General features: G+C 40.6%; 1 protein-coding gene across 2 annotated transcripts; it reads left to right on the top strand.

Annotated features, from left to right (window-relative positions):
- The first annotated feature begins 7626 nt into the window (after positions 1-7626).
- On the top strand, positions 7627-8256 carry LOC119819594 (60S ribosomal protein L13-like). Of its 2 annotated transcripts, XM_038337859.1 has the most exons (2): positions 7627-7893; positions 8035-8256. In XM_038337859.1, the coding sequence occupies exons 1-2, from the start codon at positions 7627-7629 to the stop codon at positions 8254-8256; spliced, it is 489 nt and encodes a 162-aa protein (XP_038193787.1). The 2 variants fall into 2 exon arrangements, with proteins under 2 accessions (XP_038193787.1, XP_038193785.1); XM_038337857.1 differs by having other exon boundaries at positions 7627-8256.
- The last annotated feature ends 18801 nt before the right edge of the window (positions 8257-27057 follow it).

Here is a 27057-nt window from a genome sequence, read left to right as displayed (position 1 = left end):
TAGCTATTCCTAATCCTTTTGTTGTGTGGCAATACTTTTTCCACACATCTCAATTCTGCCATACAAGACCTGGCAGATTCCAGGATAGAGCTTTCCCATTGAGTTACACCCCAGCTAGGGTTTACTCTTGCGCCATCAGCATGCTGTGTTTATTACTATACATTTATGATAAATCTGTGTGGTGTAAGGAGGTTTCCCCCTGGGGTCTTATTAGTTTTACTTCATAAAATTTGCTCTTGTTATTCTTGACTCTTTGCACTCATTAGAATTTTAGTATCAATTTATCAAATTTAAAATAAAAATTACAATATATAATCATTGTATGCTCTGTTAATATAAATATGACTAAGGCAGAATATTAGGTGCTTTTCTATTGTAGTGATAACAGAATATGACCAAGGTAACTTAAGGAAGAAGGACTTTATTTAGGTTTATGGTCCTAAATTGGTGGGAGTGGATGATGGTTGATCAGAGAAAGGCAGAGGATGCTAGACATGGCTTCTGGAGCAGAAACTCAGGCTTCACATCCTGAAACAAAAGTACAAATCAGAGAGAGCAAACTAGGACTGGTGGAGACTTTAAACTCTAAAGCATGCCCCAATACACAGTAACATACTTCTACTAGCAAGGTACTTTGTAAACCTATGCAAACTGTATCATCAACTGGGGACCAAATATCCTAACATCTGAGACCCTGGGAGAAGTTTGATGGAGGGGGGTCATCTGTCTATGTGTTCCTTTCATTGGTTAATAAAGAAACTGCCTTGGCCCTTTGATAGGACAGAAAATTAGGTAGGCGGAGTAAACAGAACAGAATGCTGGGAAGAAGACAATGAGGCAGATGCCATAGCTCTCCTCTCCAAAATGGATGCAGGTTAAAATCTTCCCGGTAAGCCGCCACCTCATGGTGCTACACAGATTAATAGAAATGGGTTAATCAAGATGTGAGAGTTAGCCAGTAAGAGGCTAGAGCTAATGGGCCAATGTTTAAAATTTTTAAAAATGTTTAAAAGAATACAGTTTTGTGTAATTATTAAGGGTGTAAAGCTAGCTGGGTGGTGGGATGCAGCCCCGCCGCTCCTAAATACAGAAGTTCCCATCTAAACCACCACAGATTTGAACAATACTCTCAGTAGTCCAATGGGGTAATCGATATTGGTAGAAGTATTATGAGGCAACCATGGTGTAGGTAACAGAGGATATAGAAGTAAGTATCCACAACTTGTTCTATGATCTGCCACCATCTTGAGAACCATAATATTTAGTATGGAAGAAGAAGAGGAAAAAGAAAAAGGAGGAGGAGGAGGAGGAGGAGGAGGAGGAAGAAAAGAAGAAGAAGAAGAAGAAGAAGAAGAAGAAGAAAGAAGCAATTAAACTAGAGAAGGTTTAAGTGAAACAACTGCCTTGAAGGTAAATTGGATGTGTTTAATCATTCAAATTTATATCTATGTATAAGCATGCATGTGTTTGTTGATATTCAAATAGCCCTCATTTCAAGATCACAGTCTACATAGTAGAGATATCTCTATGTTGGTTTTCTATATGTCCACTGAAAGCTTTGGAACTATAAACATAAAACCAATGACAAACATCACTAGCACCCAGAATATTGTGTGATATGAAGACTTCTCAGAGATATGACTAATTTTTGTACAAGGACAAGAAACACACAAGATGATTCTAGGATGTTTTTGTCATGAATAAAGCATCATGTGAAAATGAATCAAACTGGGGATGCTTCCTATGACCAAACAAGGCAATTAAATATATTTGTATCTGAGAGCTTACAATAATTCTAGCTGTTCATGTGTCATAGTTAGATTCTAAGGTCAACAGAACACAAACCTAGAGTCACCTGGAAAGAAGGAATCTCAACTGAGAAATTGCCTTCATTTGTTTGGCCTGTTTGGCATATATGTGGGGCCTTTTCTTGCTTTCTGATTGATGTAGGAGATCCAGTCCATTGTGGGTAGCATAACCCCAGGCAGATGGGTTTGGATTACATTAGAAATGTGGCTGGGCACAAGCCACAGAGAGTAAGCAGCATTCCTTCATGACCTCTGTTTCAGTTCCTGCTTCTTGCTTGCTATTGGATGTGTGACCTCTCAGCTTCCTGCTCTAGCTGCCATGCCTGCCACTTGCTGCTATTTGGACTCTATCCCTCTGGAATCACTCGTGTGGACTCGAGAAAGAGTGAGATTAGAGGGAGGAAAAGAACTGTTGAGAACTTTTTTTCTGGGCCTTGAGTCTAGATTACACCTTTTGAATGGAAGTGCAGGTTTTCAGTGCAGGGGATGGGTAGTCCTGATGCCAGTCACTCTAGAACAGCATGTGGGAGATATGATCTTTTGATCCCAATAATGTATTTATGAAAATCACATTTGAATGAATATTCAGGTAAAGACTACCTTTACATAAGAAAGCACTGTCTTTTTTTTATTCTGAAGTATGTATTTAAATATATGGTGCACTGGGTCTATTTTCACATTTTCTGTTTGTCTGCTAAAAATGATTTTCCCTCAAAACCCGTGCAAATCAAAACTTCAGAATAGAGGAAACCTCAACATTGCTAGAAATGAAAAACTCTAATAATCCTCAAAATATGGTCCTTCCCATCTATATTTTACTATGAGAAATCAGGTCAAATTCTAAAGTCCTCTGTTTATCACATGCTTATTATAACTAACACCATCATTGTTCTTTTAAAAGATCTTATAATCTCATCTAGGCTTTCTCATATAACACTTACACTTCAGAGGTGATAGCAATACCACTGCCCTTTGCTGATATTCTTTTATGTTCTCTGTGATAGAAGCCTCACAAGCTGGCCACAACCAGCCTTTCCTTACCCTGGACCTGTGGGGAATATATTTCCCTGCTGCCCCTTGCAGGTGATTAAGTTTCCACCAATGAGCAGAAATATTATGATCCACTTTCAGGACTCACCGTTAACATCCAGTGTCTTCCTCTTTGGGGCTGGCTTGGATGATAACCCAAGGGAAAAAAAAATGCCAGTTCACTGTTAGAACTGAATTTTTGAAAAACTGAGAAACTATACCAGATAATCTGGAAACAGTCTTTGCCAGAAAAAAATATATTTTTATTTAAATCCCTGATTTTTGGAGTTATCTTTGCATAGCAGTCCCTAGTCATCATAGGGATGGGCTCATAAACATGAGTGCCATAAAAATGACCTGAATATATGGTATTAGCTTGATGCTTACCCTGAAGTGGGAAGGAAATGAATATCAAAACTATAAAATTAGAGACCCGTGCAGAGTCCATGGAGGAAGACACATGTGTGTGTATGTGTGTGTGTGTATGCACACACGCACACACTCATACACCTTCTATGCTAACTCTGAATGCATACCCAGAACTCCCATGTTAAAGTATATTGGCTCTTATTTGTTACTTTTAGGTAAATATTGCAAGAAAGAGATGGACTCAGGTAGGAACTAGCTAGATTTTCATTTGAATTGGGAAAAATCACAGGGGGAGAGGGGGAACAAAATAAAAACAAATATAAAACTTCAAGTCTTATCAGGGCCTTAGAAACTAATGAATTCTGTACCTCAAATAACTAAAGATTTTTAGGCCAAAAGTAAAAGGAACTCCAGACCCGTGATACAGATTAGATCAAGGCCATGGCTTTTGTGGAAGTCTGTCTCAGCACTTCAATGGGGAGTCTGAGATGCTGAGTGAGGTGAAGGAAGCGCTGGCTACAAAAGGTTTCCATCAGCGTGTGAGGTGGGAAGAAGTAGGTCAAAGCTGGGGAAGTTTTTAAGAAAACTAGAATGTCTAAGAAACCACAAGATTGACTATGGAAAATCGCCCTCATACAACAGAAAGCAGGTTCTGAAAAATGCCAACCCCTTATAACCCCAATCTACTTCTCACGTGACCATGGAGCAATGGTTCTCCACCTGGAGTGGGCACCCCTTTGGGGGTGGGGGTGGAGCAACCCTTTCACAGGGGTCGCCTAGGACCATAGGAAAGCACAGATAATTATAGTTCACAGCTGTAGCAAAATTACATTTTAAAGTAGCAGCAAAAATAATCTTACAGTTGGGGTTACTACAAAATGAAGAACTGTGTCAAAAGGTTACAGCATTAAGAAGATTGAGAACCATGGCTCTAGGGTTTTGTGTTCTTTCCAATCAATACCACCTTTCCTGTTTTGCTTCTGCCTTGCAGGGCTAAAATTCTGGCCAAGAAGAACTTGGAGGAGAAAATAACTTATTTGGCTTACAGTTTACAGTCCATCATCCAGGAAAACCAAAGCAGAAGGAACTCAAGACGGAACCAGAGGGCAGGACTTGAGGCAGAGACCATGGGCGAGTGCCGCTTATTGGCTTGCTCCTCCTGGATTAACTCAAGACAGGAACCTGGAGGCAGGACCTGAAACAGACACCACGGAGGAGTGCCGCTTATTGGTTTGCTCCCCCTGGATCATTCAATTCTTTCTTATCCAGGCCAGGCCCACCTGCCTAGGAATGTCACCACCCACAGTGGGGTAGGACCTCCTGTATTGATTAGAAATTAAGAAAATGTCTCAGAGACATTGCTACAGACAGATCTGATGGAAGCAATTCTTCAATTGAGATTCTCTTTTCTCGTGTATTTCTAGTCTGTATCAAGTTCATAAAACTAAACCGCACACCTCATCAACAAGATTCCATCACTGCTGTAGACTAGGGATTGTTTTCAGAGTCTGCTGTGGTATCTTGTCTATTACTTTAGTGGACAGAACCTAATAACTCATTTTAGGTGCAACAATGTTTTACCTTGTAGAATAATGTTTAGGTCTGGAGTGTCTTAGTTAGGGCTTCTATTGATGTGAAGAGACACCATGACCACAGCCACCCTTAGAAAGGAAAACACTTAATTGGAGCTGCTTACAGTTAAAAGGTGTAGTCCATTATCACTCTGGCAGCATACAGGCAGACAGATATTGGAGAGGTAGATGATAGTTCTACATTCAGATCCAAAGGTAGCAGGAAGAGAGAGAGAGAATCTGGGCCTGGCTTGGGCTTCTGAAACCCCAAAGTGCACCCTCAGTGATACACATTCTCTAACAAAGCCACACCACCCCCAACAGCACCATCCCCTACAAGGATATGGGGACCATTTTCATTCAAATTACCACATTCTAATCCGTGCCCCATATAGGCTTGTAGCCATCTCATAGTGCAAAAAGCTCCAACTTCAAAAGTCCCCATAGTCTATCAGTCTCAACCCCGTTTAAAAGTTGAAAAAAAGGTCTGAGTACCATACACAGATCCAAGATTTTGAGATTGGTGAAAGAATGAAGTAGAGGGAATTGATTTTTCTTCCCTGAGGATTTTTTGAATATTTGAGATAGGGAATGATGGTCACAGGAACCTTCTGTGAAATGCTAGCTGTCAATCCATTTTCTTTTGCTTCAGAGACATGGCCTTTAGTTCTTAGCTTTCCACGTAGGGAAAAGACTAAGTTTTGGTTTTTTTTTTTTTTTTACAATGGAATACTATCACATGCCATTTTACCCTTGGCCCATGAAAGCCTCTCATGTTTGTCCCAATATGTCCTTTCTTCCTTCTGGCTAGCTGAAGTTGTTAAGCATGGAATCCTCTAGATGCTGGATATTGAAGTTATCATCATTACTTGAGCCCTTAATAACCATGGAGGCAGGAAGAGTTTCCATCAGTCCAGATGCTCTCATAATGACTTCTCTGAAGTTTGAGGTTTTTAACTCCAGCTTTGCATAGTCTAATATATCATATTAATAAGTAGCAAAGTTTGTTTTTGTAGAAGCGACTAACCTTTTCAGTGAAGACCACACAGAGCTGATGTACAGAATCTAAGATCTCTACAGTGTCTTTGATAGTACATCCATTGGCCAACTTAGATTGCAGAGTCCCTTCTTGTGATTATCTTTAATAAACACAATCTTCGTCTTTATTCTTCCCCCTTCCTTCTTTCTTTTCTCTCTGCTCCTGTGCCCTTGGTTGTATTCCCCTGTCAAAACTCCAGCTCTGGTTTCATCCAATTCTGCTTCCTCCCACACTCGCAGACTCCTGTGGCTAGCTTCCACTTTCAATTCATGACTGCTGATATAAAAAAAGATCATAGTACCACCCCAGCCACCACACTGCAGTTTCTAAGTACATCCATTCATCCAATCCCTCCCACAGCGATCTCAGCCTTTCTCTTCTCTCCAGACATCTCCAGTTCCTCCCTCTGCCTCTTCCTCCTCACTCTCTGAGGATGAGTTTAAATTCTACTTCAGTAAGAAAATAGACACAACCAGGGAGAATTTCCATTAGCTTTCCCTACCTCCTGGACTGCCCACCTGCACCTTTTCCTGTGCAATTTGCCTTCCCTCCTGTGTGAATTGTCTGTGCTCCTTTCTAAAGCCAACGCCTCCATATGTGCACTGGGCACCATCTCCTCACATCTACTTAAGCCTCATACTCGGATTGCTCTGTCCTCTCTCTCTCTCTCTCCTACATCAGCACAATTTCTCTTCATTCTGAGGCTTTCTCATCATTGCACGGAACATCTTGCAGCATATCTTGGTTTAAAAAAAATGAGGGAAAAAATTTGAGTACACATTAGCTACCAACTTCCATCCTATTTGCTAGGTTTTTAAACTATATTTCTGAATGTAACTCTTCATATTCCTATATCTTCTTTCCTCTGATCTTAATCTTTTTTTGAGTCCAACCCAGGCAGCTTTTCCTCATTGAGATTTTCTTGGAGCAATGTGTATCAAGATTACCAATGATTTTCACATTATCAAATACAGATAGCCAATTATTTATTCCCTCCTCATTCATCACACCAGCTTCATTTGATATAGTCTATTATTCATTTTTACCCTATGATATTTTATTCTCTGGTCTTCTACAGACCCTTATTTCTTGGTTTTGTGCCCTTTTTACTAACCATTCCTTTTTGTGGTAAAGTGACCTTTAAAATGTTGGCGAGCTCCTGCCCTTGGCCTTCATATTTGTACTTTGCAAGCCAAACTCATTTTCTAGATTTTTGTCAAAGATCATAGCATTTTACAAATGTCTCTACAGATGGACCTCAAGTTTCTACTTCTAAGCCAGACATCTCTGTTAACTTCAGGCTTGCCTAGCCAATTACCTCCTTGACCTCCCCTCTTATATGTCTAGTAGTTATTTCAAATTTGGCTTTCTAAAATACCAAAGCACTGATTATCTTTCCCCTCAAGCCAGCTCAATACACGTGACTCATTATAATCACTTAAGTGCCTACATCCATTAGACTTAACTATCCTCCTTTTCTAAAGCCTTACAGCCAGTGCTTCAGAAACTTCTGGTTCGATTGTCTCATGCTATGTTCAGAATCTGACTACTTCTCACCACCTTCATCAACATAGTCTCTTGCCTCAATTAATACAACAATATCCCATGGCCCAGACTACTCTTCCCTCCCAATCTCCTAATTTCTTTCTTCCATATAAAAGTAAGTTTTCTTTGGGATATCTGGTCCCCCAGGATGTAGATGATGTTTCCTAAGATTTCTTGTAGCTCTAGTCACTCAGGACTTCTGGGGCCTTCCTTAAAAGATAGATCAGCCTTTCTGCTCGGCCGTTCCCCTGCACGGGAGGCAGCCATGGCGCCCAGCCGGAATGGCATGATCTTGAAGCCCCACTTCCACAAGGACTGGCAGCGGCGAGTGGACACTTGGTTCAACCAGCTGGCACGCAAGATCTGCAGACCCAAGGCCCAGCAGGCGAAAGCGCGCCGCATTGCCCCGTGGCCCGCGTCCGGGCCCATCAGACCCATTGTGAGGTGCCCCACAATGCGCTACCACACCAATGTCCGAGCTGGCCGGGGCTTCAGCCTGGAGGAACTCAGGGTGGCTGGTATCCATAAGAAAGTGGCTCGCACCATCGGCATCTCCGTGGACCCAAGGAGGCAAAACAAGTCCACCGAGTCCCTGCAGGCCAACGTGCAGCGCCTGAAGGAGTACCGCTCCAAGCTCATCCTTTTCCCCAGGAAGCCTTACGCTCCAAAGAAGGAAGATAGTTCGGCTGAAGAACTTAAATTGGCCACTCAGCTAACAGGACCTGTGATGTCCATCCGGAATGTTTATAAAAAGGAGAAAGCAAGAGTCATCACAGAAGAGAACTTCAAGGCTTTTGCCAGCCTTCGTATGACCTGGGCCAATGACCAGCTCTTTGGCATCCGAGCAAAGAGGGCAAAGGAAGCTGCAGAACAAGATGTTGAAAAGAAAAAGTGATGTGCTTTTGGAATATTGCAATAAATTTTCCATAAAGCAAAAAAAGATAGATCAAAAGGACCTTTTGTTGCTGTTCAGCTATCTCTCCCCACCCTATGCCCCTTTCTAGCCTCCAACACCAAGGCAACTTCTTAGGCCATAAAGACACTCTTGTGTCAGCTCTTTTCTGTCTGTATTTCTGTGACCATTGAGTTGGGAAGGTTTTGAGTCCCCAGAGTCCTGGGTAAAGCACAGCTTCCATCCATCTCTGTGTCTCTGGTGTAGAGACACTGTTAGTTGGGCTATACAGTCACTGCTGAACTTCGTCGAAGCCAAAGGCTAACTTGTCTTCTTACTTCTGCTTTTGCTCCTAGTAACCTCATAGCATCAGCCAGGGCAATCCCTTGATTTGATTGTTTCTAAATTGGAACAAATTTTATTCATAAATTTAATTTCTATATGTAAATGTTTAATTGACATTAATAGGTATTTTATGTACAATTTTTTAATCAGAGTGCTTAAATCCCTTGGTCACTGTCCCAAAGCCCTCTCTCTGCTCCTCTTGCTTATCCAATTGTGTTCTCATCCAAACATTTTAGATGTTTCTGTGTGTCTATCCTCTGCTTTTCTGCTCTTCCTTGATTCTCATGACCGTCCATTCTTCATTACATTCTTTCCACCCTGGAGGGCATGACCCCTGCCTCATCAGTCAACCTCTACCTGCCTAAAAGCCTCTTAGCCTTGTGGTCCTGCAACTCATTATCTCACTTGTTTAAGATGGTACCCAGATGTCACCTTATCAACCAGGCCATTTCTGATGCCTTGGTCTGAATCATTATTGTCACCTCCAGAACAAGCCTCATAGAAACTAGGATTATCTCTTTCTCTTAGAGAAAGCAATTTCTTAAACTCTACTGAGCTCAGATTCTCACTGAGCCATGGTAGGTTTAAGCATGAGATTTAAGACACAAGGTGTCACTTTGAGGGTGAGGGGGACTTTAGTGATTCTTCCCTTATGATTTCCATCAAGACTCTAACCCCATTCCCAGACATCCACAGTGGATGTTATATTTGGTTAATATAGAATTAGTTTCAAATAGCACCACTCCCATACCACCCTCCCCTCTCTTTTCCCCTACCCACTTCCACCCACCAACCAGCTGGATGGTTACCCTTCTAAACAAAAAAGCATAAAGTTTCTATTTGCAAGAAATCAGGTGGCAGAGGTCATAGGCCCCCCAAACTCCGTCATCACATACTCTCTTGCTTTCCTAATTCATAACATTGACCCAATTTTGAAAGATATGATTGGTAGGTGGCTTAGGGTGTTTTGGTCCTCCCAGATTTACAAAGAAATACTCAAAAGAGAAAAGGGGCATCTTGAGGCCCAAAGAAATGAGTGTCAGGGTGGCATCACAGGCACCGAGGGGAATCCACACAGCAGCTTTCCGTATCTACTGTTCTGAAGGTCGATCGTCTTCACCAGATGACTTTGCAAAGGCAGATGATTCATTCCGGGAGAGCTGTTTGCTTTGGATCAGAATCCAAGTCTGTTTTCTTTTGAAATGTCAATGCAGGACAACCAGGCCTTGAAGATGTGCAGAGATGACTACAAACAAATTAATCCCCCCAGGACAGGGCCTAGCCTGGTACCAAGGAGCTATTCAATACAACAGGAAGGTTAATTGCATTATTAAGTTGGGAAATGCATTATTTGCAAGGCACTAATGGCATCAATCTGAACCATTATCAGTTCAAGCTAAGTTCATATTCTTCAATGTGAATAGTTCACAAAACATTTATGTGGAGCCTGCTAGTGTCAATGACATATTTATATTTGGTCTTTATTTTAAAAGCACTGCTGTTTCCATTTTGACTTTATGCTGTTTTACAATTCCTTTCAGAACCAAATTTTGGGGAAAGACACTTCGCATGGACCTCCAGGACTTTCTGTTGATCAGTTTGCCTGAGATTAATAATTATTGTGAAAGTGTTCCATTTATTTGTTTGCTCATTGTATGTACGAGCTCATGTGCATGTATGCATGCTGGTGTGGGTTGTGCATACAGGTGTGTATGCATACACGTAGAGGCCAACCATTCACAGATAGTGTCTCTCCCTCACTCATTTGCTACCTTTTAAAAAGTGTCTCTTACTGAACCTGGAGCTTGCCTATTTGGTAGATTGGATAGCCACCAAGCTGCAGGTATCTGGCTGTCTCTGCCTCCCCAGCAATGAGAGCATAAACACACATCACCAAATCTGGATTTTCACAAGAGTGACGGAAGGCCAGTTCTCAGTTCCACATGCCTACATGGAAATTTCTTCTTTACCAGTGGAGTATTCTCACCAGTCACTATTTTTCAACAATGTCATGAAACACATATTTATCTAGCAACAATAGCCCTTTTACTAGGTTCTACATTTACAACAGTTCAAAAGAAAAGAGCAAAGTCTTCATTTTGTGAAGATTATGGTCTGTTTCAGGGAGGGAAAGGATGAACATTGCATGAAAAAGAAGTGCAGATGGGGATGACGTTCCAGTCCTGTCTGTATCAGCATCATGTGGAGCTTGATAAGATGAAGGGGTTGATGAATCCTGAAAGCCGCAGATTAATCAGAAGGAACACTCGCTCTGTAGCTGTAGAATGAGGTGATAAGTGGCCATGTATATCTTAGCTCAATCTCCCACAAATGGTTGCCTTATGTTGTGGTGGTTAGAGACAGTTGAGCAAGGGAAATGTTTTGAGACACAAGCCCCTGCTCTCTAAAACGTTGGAACTGTTGTAAAACTAGGCGCTCACACATGCACACACGCACACACCCTGTAGAGTGTTATATTTTCCATTATCTAACACAAATCAGACCACTGTGCAGAACAAGATAGACTTGTGAGCCTTCACACCTTTAATCCCAGTACTTGGGACTGACACGCCTTTAACCCCAGCACCAAGAAGGGGGAGACAGGAATGGATATGGCTTGACGGAGAGAGGAGTGTAAGGCGGGAGGAGACAGGAGCTCAGCTCATTCAGTTTGAGGACTGGTAGAGACAGGATAACCTGTTCAGTCTGAGGATTTTGTAAAGGTAAGAACTAAGGGCTGGCTGTTCTATTTCTCCAATCTTTCAGCATTTACTCCTATATCTGACTAGGGGTTTTTATTATTAAGACCAATTAGAATTCCTGCTCCACTTTACTAACAGAGCTTGTCTACACTGAGCAATAGCAGGAATGCACACACTCAAAGACTGCTCCTAATATCTTTGTGAGGATCATGAAACACCACGTCATTAGCTTTGTCTGGAGACTCTGAAGAGAACTTTCCAGACCATGGTTCCCTCCTTTATCATTGGAGGACATGGTTACCATCGAGGTCAACAAGAACATGTAAGGGGCTGAGAAAAGCCTGAGGGTGACCTAGTTCATGGTAAAGGACTCTCATAGGCAGGGACAAATTTGTAACATCAGCAAAGCCACTCACAGATGTGTGACTTTATCTTGCCATGTTTGTACTTCATGTCCCTCTTCACCCACATTTAAAAAAATTATACTCTCAGTTCCTCTAGGTCATGTGTCTGAAATGCACACTGTCTTCAGCAATAAGGACTTACCTTCCTCCTCTGGGAGCAACCAATGACAAAACAAGAACCTCTGATATTTTGGAAGTCTCTTGGACAACCGTGACCAACAACTCCAAAGAGGGTTATTCATGCCTTGAGTTGGAGTTTTTGTTAGATAGTGTGTGGCTCATGGGGGCAGGGGCAGAGAGAGAGAGAGAGAGAGAGAGAGAGAGAGAGAGAGAGAGAGAGAGAGAGAGAGAGAGAGAGAGAGAGAGAGAGAGAGAGAGTTTGTGTTACAGGAATTTTTAGGTAGATAGTTAGTAGTATGAGATCTTTTGACTTTTTCAGAATTCCTTCTTGTTATTTGCCCTCTTCTTCTGTAACTCCTTCTTTCCTATGCTCATCATGCGGATTCACCTCTGTCCTGGTCTCCCTGGGAAGGAACACTCATTTTCCCAAACTGCACACTAGAAGAGATACCCCTTGAATGAGCTTCTCTAGTATCTGGGCCAATAACTCTGTGCTGGCCTCACCTAGACTTCACTCTCTTGTTTCGTTAGATGTGTGTTTCTTCTCCTTGTCCATGACATCTTTGTATGTTTATTCCCAAATAGTTAATATTTAAATGAACATGCAAAGCCCTTTTAGTGCAGTGCCAGCCATATATGAAATGTTATTGTTAGCAGGTATTTCTGTATTCCTTTTATCATGTAGCATTTAGTACATAGTCATTCTTTCATAACTATTGAATGAATAAGTTACAAGGGACATTAACTCATGATATTAAAAGAAAAACTTTACTCTTACAGACTTCAAGACTTTTTCAAGTGAGAGATCTATTCTTCCCCAAAGGTCTGAAGTTACAATGGTATATAATGTTCAGCTCTCGGAGCAGATCTATATTTTCTGAGGATCTTCCCTGATTTCCTTGGGTCACATACCTTCAGAGTCACATAAACACCAAAGTCCCCCTGCTTCCAGTCCTCTGCTAATTTTAGAACTGTACTGTTCTGAGAGAAGACAGTTAACCACATGGGGCTTTTGAACACAAACCTGAGATTTTTTCACACCCACTGAGCAGCCCCGATCCACAAAACACTCACTTTCTTTAATACATGGACATTCCACAGCTGAGGTCAGTCACACCCACCGAGCCTGAATCGCACGGCTTTTAAATTATCATTAAAAGTTTTTACATGTGCACAAAGCAAAGGGCGTCATGTGGGGCACTCTCTCTGCACTGCACAGAACTTCAATGGGTCTGCATTTTACCATGTTTACCACTCCAGCATTCTTTATTATTCATTGACCTAGACTCCTGGCCTAGGTTTTCTTTAATCTCTGCTCTAGGTTATCTCAAATTCACTGTCTAGCTCATCAACTCTCTCAAGATAATGATTCCATGCTTTCACAAACTCTTCCCATCCTGCTCACCGCCAACCACGTGGAATAGACTTGGTAACTAGAACACATGGGTTTGTGCACTGCAGGGGTGGACTTGCTTACCATACACGATTCTTTAACATCCACTGGTTGATAGCCTACTATCCAATGCCCTGTTGGAATATATGTCCTGTTTAGTCTCAGTTCTCAGACCAATATTCACTCCTCACCCTTCCTGTCTTCCTTCCTCTGGATCATTCCCTAATCTCCTGCATACTATAAACTCCCTCGACCTGATCTTCTATCTTGAGGTATTTTGGGGAAACCTCAACAAGGGTAATTCTGATACACATCTCACAAGATTGATAGGGAAAAGGAAGGAAGATCATTGAGCAAGTCCACTTCTGATCTGGAATAAGCATTCAGTAAGCGTCAGCTGTCAACCTCGTTGCCATCATCACAGTCATCATTGTCTTCCTGTGAGCAGCCAAGACAGAGCTGGTTCAAAGCCCCAGGAGGGGTACTATTAACACCACATCACTCCTTCCATTGCTTCCCTATGCAGCAGATTTCTGCAGTGCTGACATCTATGACTTTCTGCTTACTTTGCAGCTGAGCGAGTACTGGGATGCTCTCTGTGTATGCATTATGTTAGTGCAATGCAGTGTCTCTGACCTTGACCAATTACAATAATTAGAAGCATAATTATAATCCCAATAATTATAGTCAACATATGTTTGTAGGGAAGAGGGCTAAACAGGTTAATCTGTGTTCAGACAATATGGCAGCATGGGCCAAGATGGCTGAGGCTGGACATCACTCATAGGACTGAGTCAGCACAAAACTGACACTAGATGTCTGGAGAACCCAAAGGCATTGATGTAATTGTTACATAATTATTTCTGTAGAATACCACTTTTACATGGGTTTTAATATAAATATAGCCTTAAGGTCAGAGATCTTAGCCTGAGTCTTTATCAGCCTCCATCTGTGTACCTGTTTGTAGGCTTATGTGTCAATCTCCATGTGGCCTATGTGCTGGTCTACATGTGTGCCTATGTCCACCTGTGTACAGCCTGTATGTGCCTGGGTATTCGCCAGTTATCGCCCTGCCTCATGGCCTTCACTCAGAAGGAACAGAGTATATTTCATTTGCCCATGGCTCCTTGCAGCCTCTTCAGCCTCCCAGCCTCCTCTGACTCGTACCCTGTAGTGGGAGGCTGCTTGTTAGTTTCCAGCTGCCCTGTTAGCTTAGACCTGAAATAACCACACAGAAACTGTATTAATTAAATCACTGCTTGGCCCATTAACTCTAGTTTCTTATTGGATAACTCTTACATATTAATTTAACCCATCTACATTAATCTGTGTATTGCCATGTGGCAGTGGATTACAGGCAAAGTTTTGGCATGTCTGACTCTGGCAACAGTTCCATGGTGTCTCTCTGACTCCGTCCTTCTTTCTCCCAGCATTCAGCCTAGCTTTCCCTGGCTACCTAAGTTCTGCCTTGATATAGGTCCAAAGCAGTTTCTTTATTCATTAATGGTAATCACAGCACACAGAGGAGACTCCCACGTCACTACCCTACCTTTCCTGGCATGAGAGCCTGAACCATACAGCATTGAGAATTTTCTGTAAACTAGGAGAGTCTGTAGAATTCTTCACGTGTGTGTAGTAATGAAGGCTGTTTTCTTCTTATAGCTGAGCAAATGGGCTTCAGAGATAGTGTCTTGCCCTTGGCTACCCAGAGAACTTCATCATCCCACCAGACTAGTCTTCTCACCACAGCTTTGATTTGTCTAGATGGAACTGAGTGATTTTAATTCTTTGGGATAATAAGTCACTGCCCTTCAACAGAGCAGAAAGCCACCATCCGTTCAGACAAACCAAGTTCACAGGAAATCTAACCATGAGAGAATAATTTTAAGGAACAAGCAGACATGAGTCATGACCTAAAATAGAAAGAGTAAAGAATTCTGCTTATGCCGCAACATTATCTGTGACTTAAACAGCAGAGGCTTGGTTTCAACCAGAGTGGTTATGGGAATGGGAAGTTCTGGTGAGGACTGAGATGTGTACAGAAAAAAAAAGGACAATCCAGACCCTCCAGATGAACGTGTTTGTACACTTCTGAAACACAAATGTGTCTGTTCAAAAATTATTTTTGTAATCTAATACTTAGATATTTTATATGTAATAATTTATAATGATATGGAATCACTAAGAAATTAACTTTGACTCTTGTAAAACAATCCACTGATGTGTCCCAGTTGAGATTGCTCACTAATCTAAGCCAGTCTTATTATCTTCAATTATAATAAGAAAACGGTCATTTTATTAGCTATATAGGCTCCCGGAAGTGTAATTTGAAAGATTCTATGTTCCAATGCATTGTTTTCAGTCATCACAACAACTGGTTTTTTTTTTTGGGGGGGGGGGGTTTCGAGACAGGGTTTCCCTGTAGTTTCTAGAGCCTGTCCTGGAACTAGCTCTTGTAGACCAGGCTGGCCTCGAACTCAGAGATCCGCCTGCCTCTGCCTCCCGAGTGCTGGGATTAAAGGCGTGCGCCACCACCGCCCGGCAACAACTGTTTTTTTTTTTTTTTTAACAACTTGTTTTCTTTCCCTAAATTGAGCTAAAAATTTTTTCATTTTTAAATTCTGTATGACCCCTAAGAAGTAAGTACTATCATTAGATTAGCCTCATTGTATGGAAGAGAACTATACACAAAGAATGTCAAAAGCTTACCCAATATCACTTAAGTACCAATGTGAGGAGTCAGTACACATGATATGAACAAGGTCATAGCGGTGAATTGTAAGGTTTCAGGTATAGGGTTTGAGGGGACACTGCAACACATTGTCTTTTTAGGTAAAAGATTTTTCATATGATTTTATAAGATATATGACCATTTCCTAGGATGAACAAAGGACAGCACTGTGGAGGGGGCTTTGAAGAGTAAGCAAGGCTGCACGGCAGAGTGGGAGGCCCTTTTTTACAGGCTCAGAGGGAGAAGAAAGGGCAGGAACTGAAAGTTTCTATTTTTAGTCTGTAGTTACTAGACTCTCACTAGGAATAACCAGTGAGCATTCTGTCAAATGATGCCAAGTGATTAATAAGCCTCTTTCCTGGTGTCCCTGACTGTACTTTCCAAGGGCAGAGAACCTAGAAAGCTAGAAAAATGAGTTCCTTTTCTTCCAGGGACCAAATTACTGTGGATTCTGACCAAATGACATTATTGTCCAACCAAAGGGGAGGAGCTTCACAAGATGGCTTGGACGTGGCTAGCCCTCCTGACTTGCTTGTATTAGATAGGAGAAAGAGGGAGGAACACAGGTGCTTTCATGGCTCTTTCCTATTGGACAAAAGCATGGTGGACGCAAAGGGTCTTGGCAAGATCTCTGGTATCAGAAATTTGGAGAAAGATGTTGTCAATGTGTCTTCAAGGGAGGAGTCTATGTAAAAGAGTTCTCTGTGATTCAAACTGGTTAAGAAGCTGAGAAGATAAGATGTAAAACTCAAGAAGAAGAAGAAAGTGAAGAGGTCTCAGGAAAGGAGACAGCCAGGCCACTGTCCCCAAGGGGCAGAATATCAGCAGAGTTTACGAGCTAGGTCCCTGTGTTTCTTTGCTGCGTCCTGGACTAATCCAGATTGGTTTACATAACAGCAGGTACTCTTCCCATAGGCGAGTTGCTACTGCTGCTCTTTGCTCAGCAGTAATTCAGTCCAGAACGTACCTGCAGGAGAGTCTATTTTGATTTAGTCGGTTGTGATTGAGGTACCTGTTTCACTTGTAGCATCTGAAATAGCCTGAGAAAGCTATTGGAGATAGATAATTGAAAAAGTGATGTCAGCTAAGCTTATGCTAAGGGTGGAAGAGATACTCAGGACTGCAAGGATGGGGAGTGGAAGGGGGGGGGGAAGATGAGACCAAGGAGATGGGGAATGACTGCTGTTTGTTTATTTGGAAAGAGTTCAAGATCTGGGTATTGAAAGATGCGAGAACAGGCATCCAAGCGCTGGACCAATTGACTGCAAGATGGATGAAAGTAGAAGTTTCAGAGAGGAAGAAAACTGAGGAGTTGAGACAAAATGGATGAGAGAAGCCGAGAAGCTATGAGAAAATGTTTGGAGTGGCACCCCAGTTTTCAGGTTGGCTAAAAAAAAAAAAAAAAAAAAGACAGACAAGGAAAGGAGCAACTTCAGCAACAGAACATGTTCAGTCCAAGAAAAAAAAGATTGTGGAAGAGTGGTCTCTAGATCAAGAGACCAGAGAGCTCACTATTCTTGTATAAGCCAGCAGTAGTTAGAGAAATGGAGGTTTAGAGAGGAGAAGGGTGTCAAAGAGCAACTCTATGACCAGTCATTACCAGAGGTTAGTGGTGTGGCTGGGGCAGGAATCTAGGAAAATAACTAACTTTAGTAATAGGAATGCTAATTTTTGTGGTCTCAGGAAATTGTCACCATTTAACCAAAATGGAAGTGCTTCTGTGGCATAACCATCTCTAACAGAATTATCCAACTGGTATTTTTTTTCCATGTAGACGACACCTCTAAATTTCAAAACAGCTGAAATCAGGGTAGATAAATTGACTCAAAGTCTTTCTGACGTCTGAACATGAAGATTGGATCTCTTTTCACAAGTCACCTATGAATAAACTATTCCGAAAATGGGCTCTTCCTAGCTCTTCATTCATCACAGTCATTGATGGTTTGCCTCCCACCCCAGTGTGAAAACAGGCTCAAAAGTCCCAGCCAGAAACACAGTCAGGATTCACTCTCAGTCATGAAATTAAAAATATCCATCAATCCTGGTCTACAAAGGGAGCTCCAGGACAGCCAATACTGCTTCACAGAGAAACCTTGTCTTGAAAAACAACAGCAAAAATATCCTGTGACATCCAGCTATTGTGAGCTAACATAGTGATCAGAGGTGACTCTAGATGAATAGGAAATGAGACACCTGCCAAAGAGAGTACACTATCCTTGGTCCGCTTGAGACCAAGAATAATAATAATGGCTGTTTCCTGGTTAACTGATGAAAACTTAAAGAAGTAATGATACAAGCTATATAGCAGGTAAGTATTAATAATAAAGATATTCAATCCAGCTTGTTCTTAAGCCCTCAACTGCATTTCATACTTAAATATGCCTTCTCCAGAAATCTCCCACTGCTGTCATTATGACTGATTCTGGAAGCTTCCACTAGAGGGCTTCTACTTACATGTTTTGAAATCACCTAGAAGATATGCTAGAAGACAGCTTCTGGGAGCCTCATGCTTTCTAAAGTGCTCAAATCCCATTAAAAAATGAAATAAATAAACAATAATGAGGACCCTAAGAGAGACATAATAGATTTAATCTACTTGGGAAGTAGAAAAAGACAAGATCTCCTGAGTAAATTGGGAGCATGGGGACTTTGGGAGAGGGTTGAAGGGAAGGGGAGAGGTAGGTTGGGGAGCAGAAAAAATGTAGAGCTCAATAAAAATAATAAAAAATGAAATAAATAAATGAGTGAATCACCACCTACTTCCTTTTAACACAGTAACAAAAACTATCACAATATTTCCATGAGTTTTTGAAGGTAATTTGTTAAAAAAGCTATAGACTGTTGCTTACAGCCAGTGAAAAGGTGGGGTAGTTTGCCCATTTGAGAAGCAAGTTTATCTGCCTCTTAAGGTTCTGTTAGCTATCATACAATATGGTTTTAATATAAATGCAGTCTACAGAGTCAAATATTGAACACTTGGGGTCCCAGCTGGTGGCATTATCTTAGGGGGTGGTGGAAACTTTAGGATGTGATGCCTAGCTGAAGGAAGTAGGTCAGTGGAAGAAAAGATGCTTTTGAAGATTCTATCTAGCTATGCTTCCTGTAAAAGGTGACTGCTCACTTATTTCCGCACCACCTAGACCTGAATAATCACATAGAAACTATATTAATTACAGCACTGTTTGGCCAATGACTCAAGCATATTCCTAGCTAGCTAGCTTTTACATCTTAAATTAACCCATTTCTATTGATCATGTACAAAGGCTTAGCCTACCAGTAAAGTTCCAACATCCTTCACCTTCAACAGCTACATGGCTTCTCCTTGACTCTGCCTACTCTCTCTATGTATCTCTTCCAGCCTGGCTATATTCTACTCTGTCATAGGCTGAAGCAGCTTCTTTATTAACCAATGGTAATAAAACATATTCACAGCATATAGAGGGGAGTCCCACATCATCTACCATTTTCTGTCTAAATAAAAAGGAAGGCTTTAACTTTAACACAGTAAAATTATATATAATAAACAGGTATCAAGTAAGAATCACAGTCACAATATTTTTGTGATTCTAAAGTTTCACATAATTTATTTTCTTTCATACCTAAGGAAAACTATAACTATCTAGCCTTACAGAGGGGAATCACACATTTTTCCCTATTTTTTCTTTATCTTGATCCTGTCTGCCATTAGATTGTCCATACACTCCTGTAACCACAATGTGCTGCTGAAGCTCCTAGAGCCAAGCAACCAGTGACTGAACCCTGGGATGTTGTGAGCAAAAGTAAATCTTTCTTCCTTCACATAGTTTTCTTGGGTGCTTTTGGGGACAACTATGCAAAAGTAACTAATATATCAGAGTATATTTGTGGCAGTGATCCCAGATCTAGTCAGCACTTGAGCTATGGTGGTCTTTCATCCCAAATAATCACTATAATATAGCCATGGGGTAATCATAGTTGTCACCAAAATACCTGAGAAGACTTAGGTCCCCTTCCTGGGTTGCTTTTGCCTGGGCTGCCTGATGGTCACAGGTCTTATATATTTCTGACTTTGTGGTCAAAATGGATTTCTGAAATCTCTTCTAACAGTATACCAGAATGAGCCCATTTCATAGTCCTATTTAAGCCACCATGGTCCTGTAATTTAGGATAAATAATTGAAGGGACATTTTAATTACCATCTTCTTTCTCTATACCCAGAATGTTTATCAGATTTATCTAGACTTTTTTTTTTTTAAAAAAAGGCATAGTACAGGCTGGCCTTGAACTCCTGCCTCTGTCTCCTAAGGACTTGTGCTATAAGGACACCATAAGAACAGAGGCCACAAAACCAAGTAAGCAGGACTCATAGGACTCACAGAAACTGATGCAGCAAACATGGACCTGGTATGGGTCTGTGCTAAGTGTTCTGCATACACCTTATGGCTGTGTCTCTTGGTGTTTTTGTGGGACTCCCAACAATAAGAGTTGGGGGAGTCTGGCACTTTTGCCTATGCTTGGGACCTTTTTCATCCTATTGAGTTGCTACATTCATCTGTGATATGAGGGTTTGTGCCCAGTCTTATTGTACCTTGTTAGGCAATGTTTGGTAGATATTTTTGGGGAAACCTGTTCTTTGTGTTTGAAGAAAAACAGAAGGGGAAAGGAAAGAGAGGAGGTTTGGGGGAGGAACTGGAAGGACTGGAGGGAGGGGGAAACTACGGTTAGAATGTAATATATGAGAGAAGAATAAAAGTTAAAAATATTCTAGATTTTTGGTACTTACATTCAAGATAAACAGCATAAACACTTCAAAAATTTTAGTGTCTCTAGATAGTCAATAAAGATTTTTGTACTATAATCCCAGTTATGAAAGTCAAAAGTCTTTTGATGCAACCTCAAACATATAAGAAGGTGCTGTGTGATAAACACATCGAGAAGATTAAAAGCAGGTGCCTGTCTCTCATCTGGCACAAAAATCAAATCAAAACAGATGAAAGATACAGTGTTAACCTGAAATGGAAAAACTACTGGAGGAAAAGAAGGGACATACTCCAAGGTATAGGCATAGGCCAGGACTTACTAAATACTAACTTTAATAGTTCAAGACATAACTGCAAGTATGAACAAACGGGATTACATCAAATTGAAGTTTCTGCACATCAAAGGAAACAATTTTAACAGAGTGAAGAGACAGTCTATAGAATCAGGAAAAAATTTTGTCCTCTTACCTGACAGATTAATATCAAGATTACATAAAGAATTTAAAAAATAAGCACTAAAAATGCAATCAATTAATGGGCAAATGAACTTGAGAGAGAATTCTCGAAGGAGGAAGCATAAATGATTAATAAACTGGTGAAGAAGTTTTCAACACCTTCAATCATCTGTAAAAAAACATAAATCAATTGCTTTTCCACATCACCTCAGTCAGAATAACTATCATCAAGAAAACAGGAAATCAAATGTTAGTAAGGATACAAATATTGGGGTATGCTCAATTCACAATATCTAGGAACTAGAATCAGCTCAGATGACCATCAACTGACAAATGCATAATGAAAAATGTGTATATATGTACACAATGAAATTTATTCAGCTGTAAGGATAAATGAAATTCTTAAGCAATTTGATAGATAGAACTGTAAAAATATACTGAATATGCTAACCTATGTTCAGAAAGACAAATACTGCATGCTTTCTCTCATGTGTGGATCCAAACTTTGAGTCTTTAAATTTGTGTGTTTAACTTGAAATATCTGAGAAACCAATTACAAAAAAGTCCCAAGGCGGAGTACCTAGTGGAGGAGGGGAAAATATACATGGTGTTATGATATTGGGAGGGAGAAAGATGGAGTTGGAGAGGCTGAAGAAAGTGTATGGGAAGCTAAGTAGTTGAAGGGGCAGAGAAGGGACACTAGCCAAAATGAACATTATATAAAAAAGTCACATGGAAACCTACTACTTTGTAAGCTAATTAAATATATATGTTTGTAAGAGGATTTAGAAGGAAGATACATGTCATGCCTAGTTAATACTTATTCTAGAGCTGTTGATTTTTTGTTTGCTTTGTTTTCATTTTGGTTTTTTGAGGTAGGATTTTACTCTGTAATAGCATGAATGTCCTGGAACTAACTCTATAGACCAGGTTAGCCTTGAACTCACAGAGATCCTCCCTCCCACATCGGCCCTCTCCCATGATCCCCACACTCCCAATTTACTCTGGAGATCTTGTCTTTTTCTCCTTTCTCTTTAGATTTGTGTATGTCTCTCTTACATTCCTCTTTGTTATCTAGATTCTCTGGGATTGTGAATCACAGACTGGTTTTTCTTTGTTTTATGTCTAAAAGCCACTTATGAGTGAGTAAATATTGTATTTGTCTTTCTGGATCTGATTACCTCATTCAGTATGATCTTTTCTAGATCCATCCATTTACCCGCAAATTTCAACATTGTCATTATTTTTTTCTGCGGTGTAGTATTTCATCGTGTAAATGTACCACATTTTCTTTATCCATTTTTGGTCAAGGGGCATTGAGGTTGTTTCCAGGTTATGGCTATGACAAACAATGCTGCTCTGAACATAGTTGAGCACATGTCCTTATAGTATGATTGAGCACCCTTTGAATATATACCCAAAAGTGGTATTGCTAGGTATTGAGAAAGGTTGTTTCCTAATTTTCTGAGAAATCACCATACTGATATCCACCAACAATGCAGGAGTGTTCCCTTTACCCCACATCTTCTCCAGCATAAGTTGTCATCAGTGTTTTTGATCTTGGCCATTCTTACATTCTTACAAAAAATCAGGTGTTCATGGGTATGTGGACTGATAATAAGTTCAATTTATTCTACAGGTATAAGATGGAATCTCAGAGTTGTTTTGATTTGCATTTCTCTGATGGCTAAGGATTTTGAGCATTTTCTTAAGTGTTTTTCAGTCATTTTAGATTTCTCTGTTAAGAGTTCTCTGTTTAGGTCTGTATCCCATTTTTTATTGGATTATTTGTTGTTCTGATGACCAGTTTCTTGAGTTCTATGTATATTGTGGAGATCAGGCCTCTGTCTGATATGGGGTTGGTAAAGATCTTTTCCCATTCTGTAGGCTGATGTTTTGTTTTGTTAACCATGTCTTTTGCTTTACAGAACTATCTCAGTTTCAGGAGGTCCTATTTATTAATTGTTGTTCTCAGTATCTGTGTTACTGGGGTTATACTTAGGAAGTAGTCTCCTCTACTAATGTGTTCAAATGTACTTCCCACTGTCTCTTCTATGAGATTCAGTGTGGTTGGTTTTATATTGAGGTCTTTGATCAATTTAGACTTAAGTTTTGGACATGGAAATAGATGAGGATCTATTTTCATTCTACATGTTGATATCCTGTTATGCCAGCATCAGTTGTTGAATATGCTTTAGTTTATACATTTTATATTTTTTCTTCACTGTCAAAAAATCAGGTGTTCATGGGTATGTGGATTAATAAGTTCAATTCATTCTCCAGTCTGTCTGTTTTTATGTCAGTACCATGCAGTTTTCAGTACTGTAGTTCTGTAGTAGAGTTTGAAGTCAGGGATTGTGGTGCCTCTAGAAGTTCCTTTGTTGTACAGGATTATTTGGGCTATCTTGGGTTTTTTGATTTTCCATATCACATTGAGTATTATTCTTTAAAGTTCTGTGAAAAATTTTGCTGGGATTTTGTTGAGCATTGCATTGAATCTGTAGATTGCTTTTAGTAAGCTTGCCAGTTTTACTATGTTAATTCTATCTATCCAAGAGCATGGGAGATCTTTCCATTTTATAGTGTCTTCTTCAATTTCTTTCTTCAGAGATTTAAAGTTCCTGTCATACAAGTCTTCCACTTGTTTGTTTAGAGTCACTTCAAGATATTTTGTTATTTGTGGCTATTGTGAAGGGTGATATTTCTCTGATTTCTTTCTCAGCCCATTTATCATCTGTGTGCAGAAGGGCTACTATTTTTTGAGTTAATTTTGTATCCTGCTACATTACTGAAGGTGTATATCTACCAGCTATAAGAGTTCCCTCTTAGAATTTTTGGGGTCACTTATATGTACTATCATATCATATGCAAATAGCAAAAGTTTGACTTCTTTCTTTCCAACTTGTGTCCCCTTGATTTCCTGTTATTGTCTTATTGCTATAGCCAGAACTTTAAGAACTATGTTCAATAGATATATAAAGAATAGACAGATTTGTCTTGTTTCTGATTTTAGTGAAATCACTCTTTTTTCTCTATTTAATTTGATGTTGGGTCTCAGCTTGCTGTATATAGCTTTTATTATGTTTAGATACGTTCCTTGTATTCCTGATATCTCCAAGACCTTTATCATGAAGGAGTGTTGGATTTTGTTGAATGCTTTTTCAGCATCTAATGAGATGATCATATTTTTTTCTTTCAGTTTATTTGTATGGTGGATTACATTGATAGATTTCCCTGTGTTGAACCATCTCTTCATCACTGGAATGGAGCCTACTTGATCATGGTGAATGATTTTTTTGATGTGTTCTTTGATTTAGTTTTCCAGTAGTTTATTGAGTATTTTTGCATCAATGTTCTTTCTTCCATTTCTTTAAGAGAATTTTTTTATTTTTTATGTAAGGGCCTCAAACATTCTCTTAAAGTTATTTTTTTAGGTCATTTTCTTCTGCTTCATCTGTATTGGGGTGTTCAAATATTGCTGTTTTAGAGCCACTAGTTTTTGTTGGTATCATATTGCTCTTTGTGGTGTTGAGTGTATACTTACCTTGTCTACCTATCTTTTCCTCTGATTGGTATAGTTGGGGCTGTCTCTTCGGTGATCACTCTTTCAGGTGCTAGTGGATCCAAGGCTCAGATGGTTGCTCCTCTTAGTGGAGGCAGGGCCATGGTTCCAGTCACCCTAGAGGTCATTCAGTGTTCCCAAAGGTCAATCTGTGCTCCCAGAGGACACTCCTCAATCCTGGAGGTCATTTGGTCCTGCTCCCATGGAGATTGCTTGCTTGGGCCTGCTCCTGCAGAGGTCGCTGGCTCGGCCTTGTTGTGATGAAGTAGTTCATTCAGACCTGCTCCCATGGAGGTCGCTGGCTCAGGTCTGCTCTGGAAAAGATGACTTGTTTGGGGCCTGTTCCAGAGAGGTCTCTGGCACTGGCCTGCTTTAGCAGAGGTTTGCTTGCTGGGTCCTGGTTCCATTAAGGTTGCTTGCTCAGGCCTGCTCCCATGGAGGTCACTGACTCCAGCCTGTTTCCTAGGAGGGAGCTCCCTTGCACTTACTCCTGTGGAAGTCACTGGCTCAGACCTGCTCCCACAGGTGTCTTGGGTCTGCCAAAGCTATTCTTTATTAAACAAAATCCTACTGCGGGATGTGGGGTATCTCCTTATGAGTTATTGGTCAGAGAGGCCCAGAGGGCCCCAAAACAATACAATCTCATGCCATATACATTGGTGGCCCATCATAAATAGATATAAGGTCTGTTGCTGAAACCATACACCTTGACTGCAAGACATAAAGAAGAGAACTCAGAACTAAGACAGAAGCCTCCTCATTGGTGGCTAGATTTTGTGGTGCTGAATGGTGCTAAGCAGGCTGTTGGAGTAGAAGGTCATGAATGACCTTGCCCCGTTGTGAACCCTACAAGCTACAGTGCCAACCCACCAGCCAAGATGTGTGCACTGGTGCAATAGTGGCATAGCTGTTATTGAAGGTAACCAATCACTTTCGGGTTGGATTTGGGGCCTGCTTCACGAGAGAGAATACATGCCTGATACTGTGAATCCAATGAACAAACAAACACAAGTCATGGCCAGGAAGGTCATAGACTCTAAGGCAGGACTTGTTATTTCACAAACAGATGAGGCACCAGACTTCTTTCTAAACAATTTTTTATACTCAAAAACAAATGTTGCTGGCAGCCTTCATCAGAAGAATCTCTCTTTGCAATGGATAACAGTCAATGCAATCTTATGGCTGCTCAGGGCACTGTGAATAAGCAAGTTGAATTCTCAGACCTAAACAGGACATTTGTATCACCACCCTACCCAAGGCTCAGTAATTGTTGTGGGAAAGGGAGCAAGAGAAACACAAAAACAGAAGATAGGGAGAAGAGATAGAAATGTTATCTTCAGGACACAACATAGTCATTGCAAACAGCAGCTATGATTGCCTTCACTGGGACTGTACAAGACTGGGCTTGTCAATACCCCGTCATAGATCAGGGAGGAATACGTGAGGAGGCATTCATTGTCCTCACTGTGTACCTAATGGCAAGCCCACCAAACTCCCATGGATAGTTCCAAACCCATGGCCCCACAGAGGACCATGGTTAGAATCAGCAGGTCGCAAAATAAAACAAAAAGACAGGAATGTGAAGTGGGAGAGGACACTTGTAAGGCAAAGGGTAAATAAGACAGGGTTTGGGAGAGAGTAACAAGAATTGATTCTATACTTTTATGAAATCATTAAAGAACTAATTTAATCAATAAAAATGGGACTATTAAAAATGACAAAAGAGGAAGAAGATGAAGGGAGATGGAGGAGGCATGAGAGGGCAATATTTAGTTATTATATTCAAAGTATATTACATTCATATAGGGGAGCATCACAATGAAATCCACTGTTGTGCTTAATTAAAACACTGGACTTTAAAGAAAAGGTAGGTATTGAAATCAAGAGTGTTCTGCTCCTGTGCCCATTTACCCTTTTAAATTGTCAACTAATAACTTAATCTCATTCTTAGATTTCTTACATTCTCCACAAAATCTGCAAGGTCCAATGAAGAAGGACTTAAACTAACAGATAATCGTAGGACAGGGATCATCTGTTTCTCCCTGACCTCCATTCCCTGGTCCAGTATGGCCTATAACTGAAGACATGCTGAGTCATCAAAACATCTGGCTGCAAGTTTCTCCAAGACAAATGCCTCCTTTGAACTTTGATTCTTTGTCCTTGGCCATAGGAAGAATTTCTTATATAACCCTTTGTAAAAGTAAAAACATGGCTATTTTCAGTGTCCTTCATTTAAGAATGCATTTTTGGTTCTTCTCAGGGTTTACGAATCAAAAAGTGATTAACACTCACAAATGGATTGATAGAAAAATCAGTTGTTCCCCCTTTGGAGTGCTAGGGGTTAAATTCAGGC

Source organism: Arvicola amphibius, chromosome 7, assembly GCF_903992535.2.
Source record: "Arvicola amphibius chromosome 7, mArvAmp1.2, whole genome shotgun sequence".
Classification (NCBI taxonomy): domain Eukaryota; kingdom Metazoa; phylum Chordata; class Mammalia; order Rodentia; family Cricetidae; genus Arvicola; species Arvicola amphibius.
The sequence above is the reverse complement of the archived record's forward strand: the minus strand, read 5'-3'. Positions and strand labels throughout refer to the sequence as shown.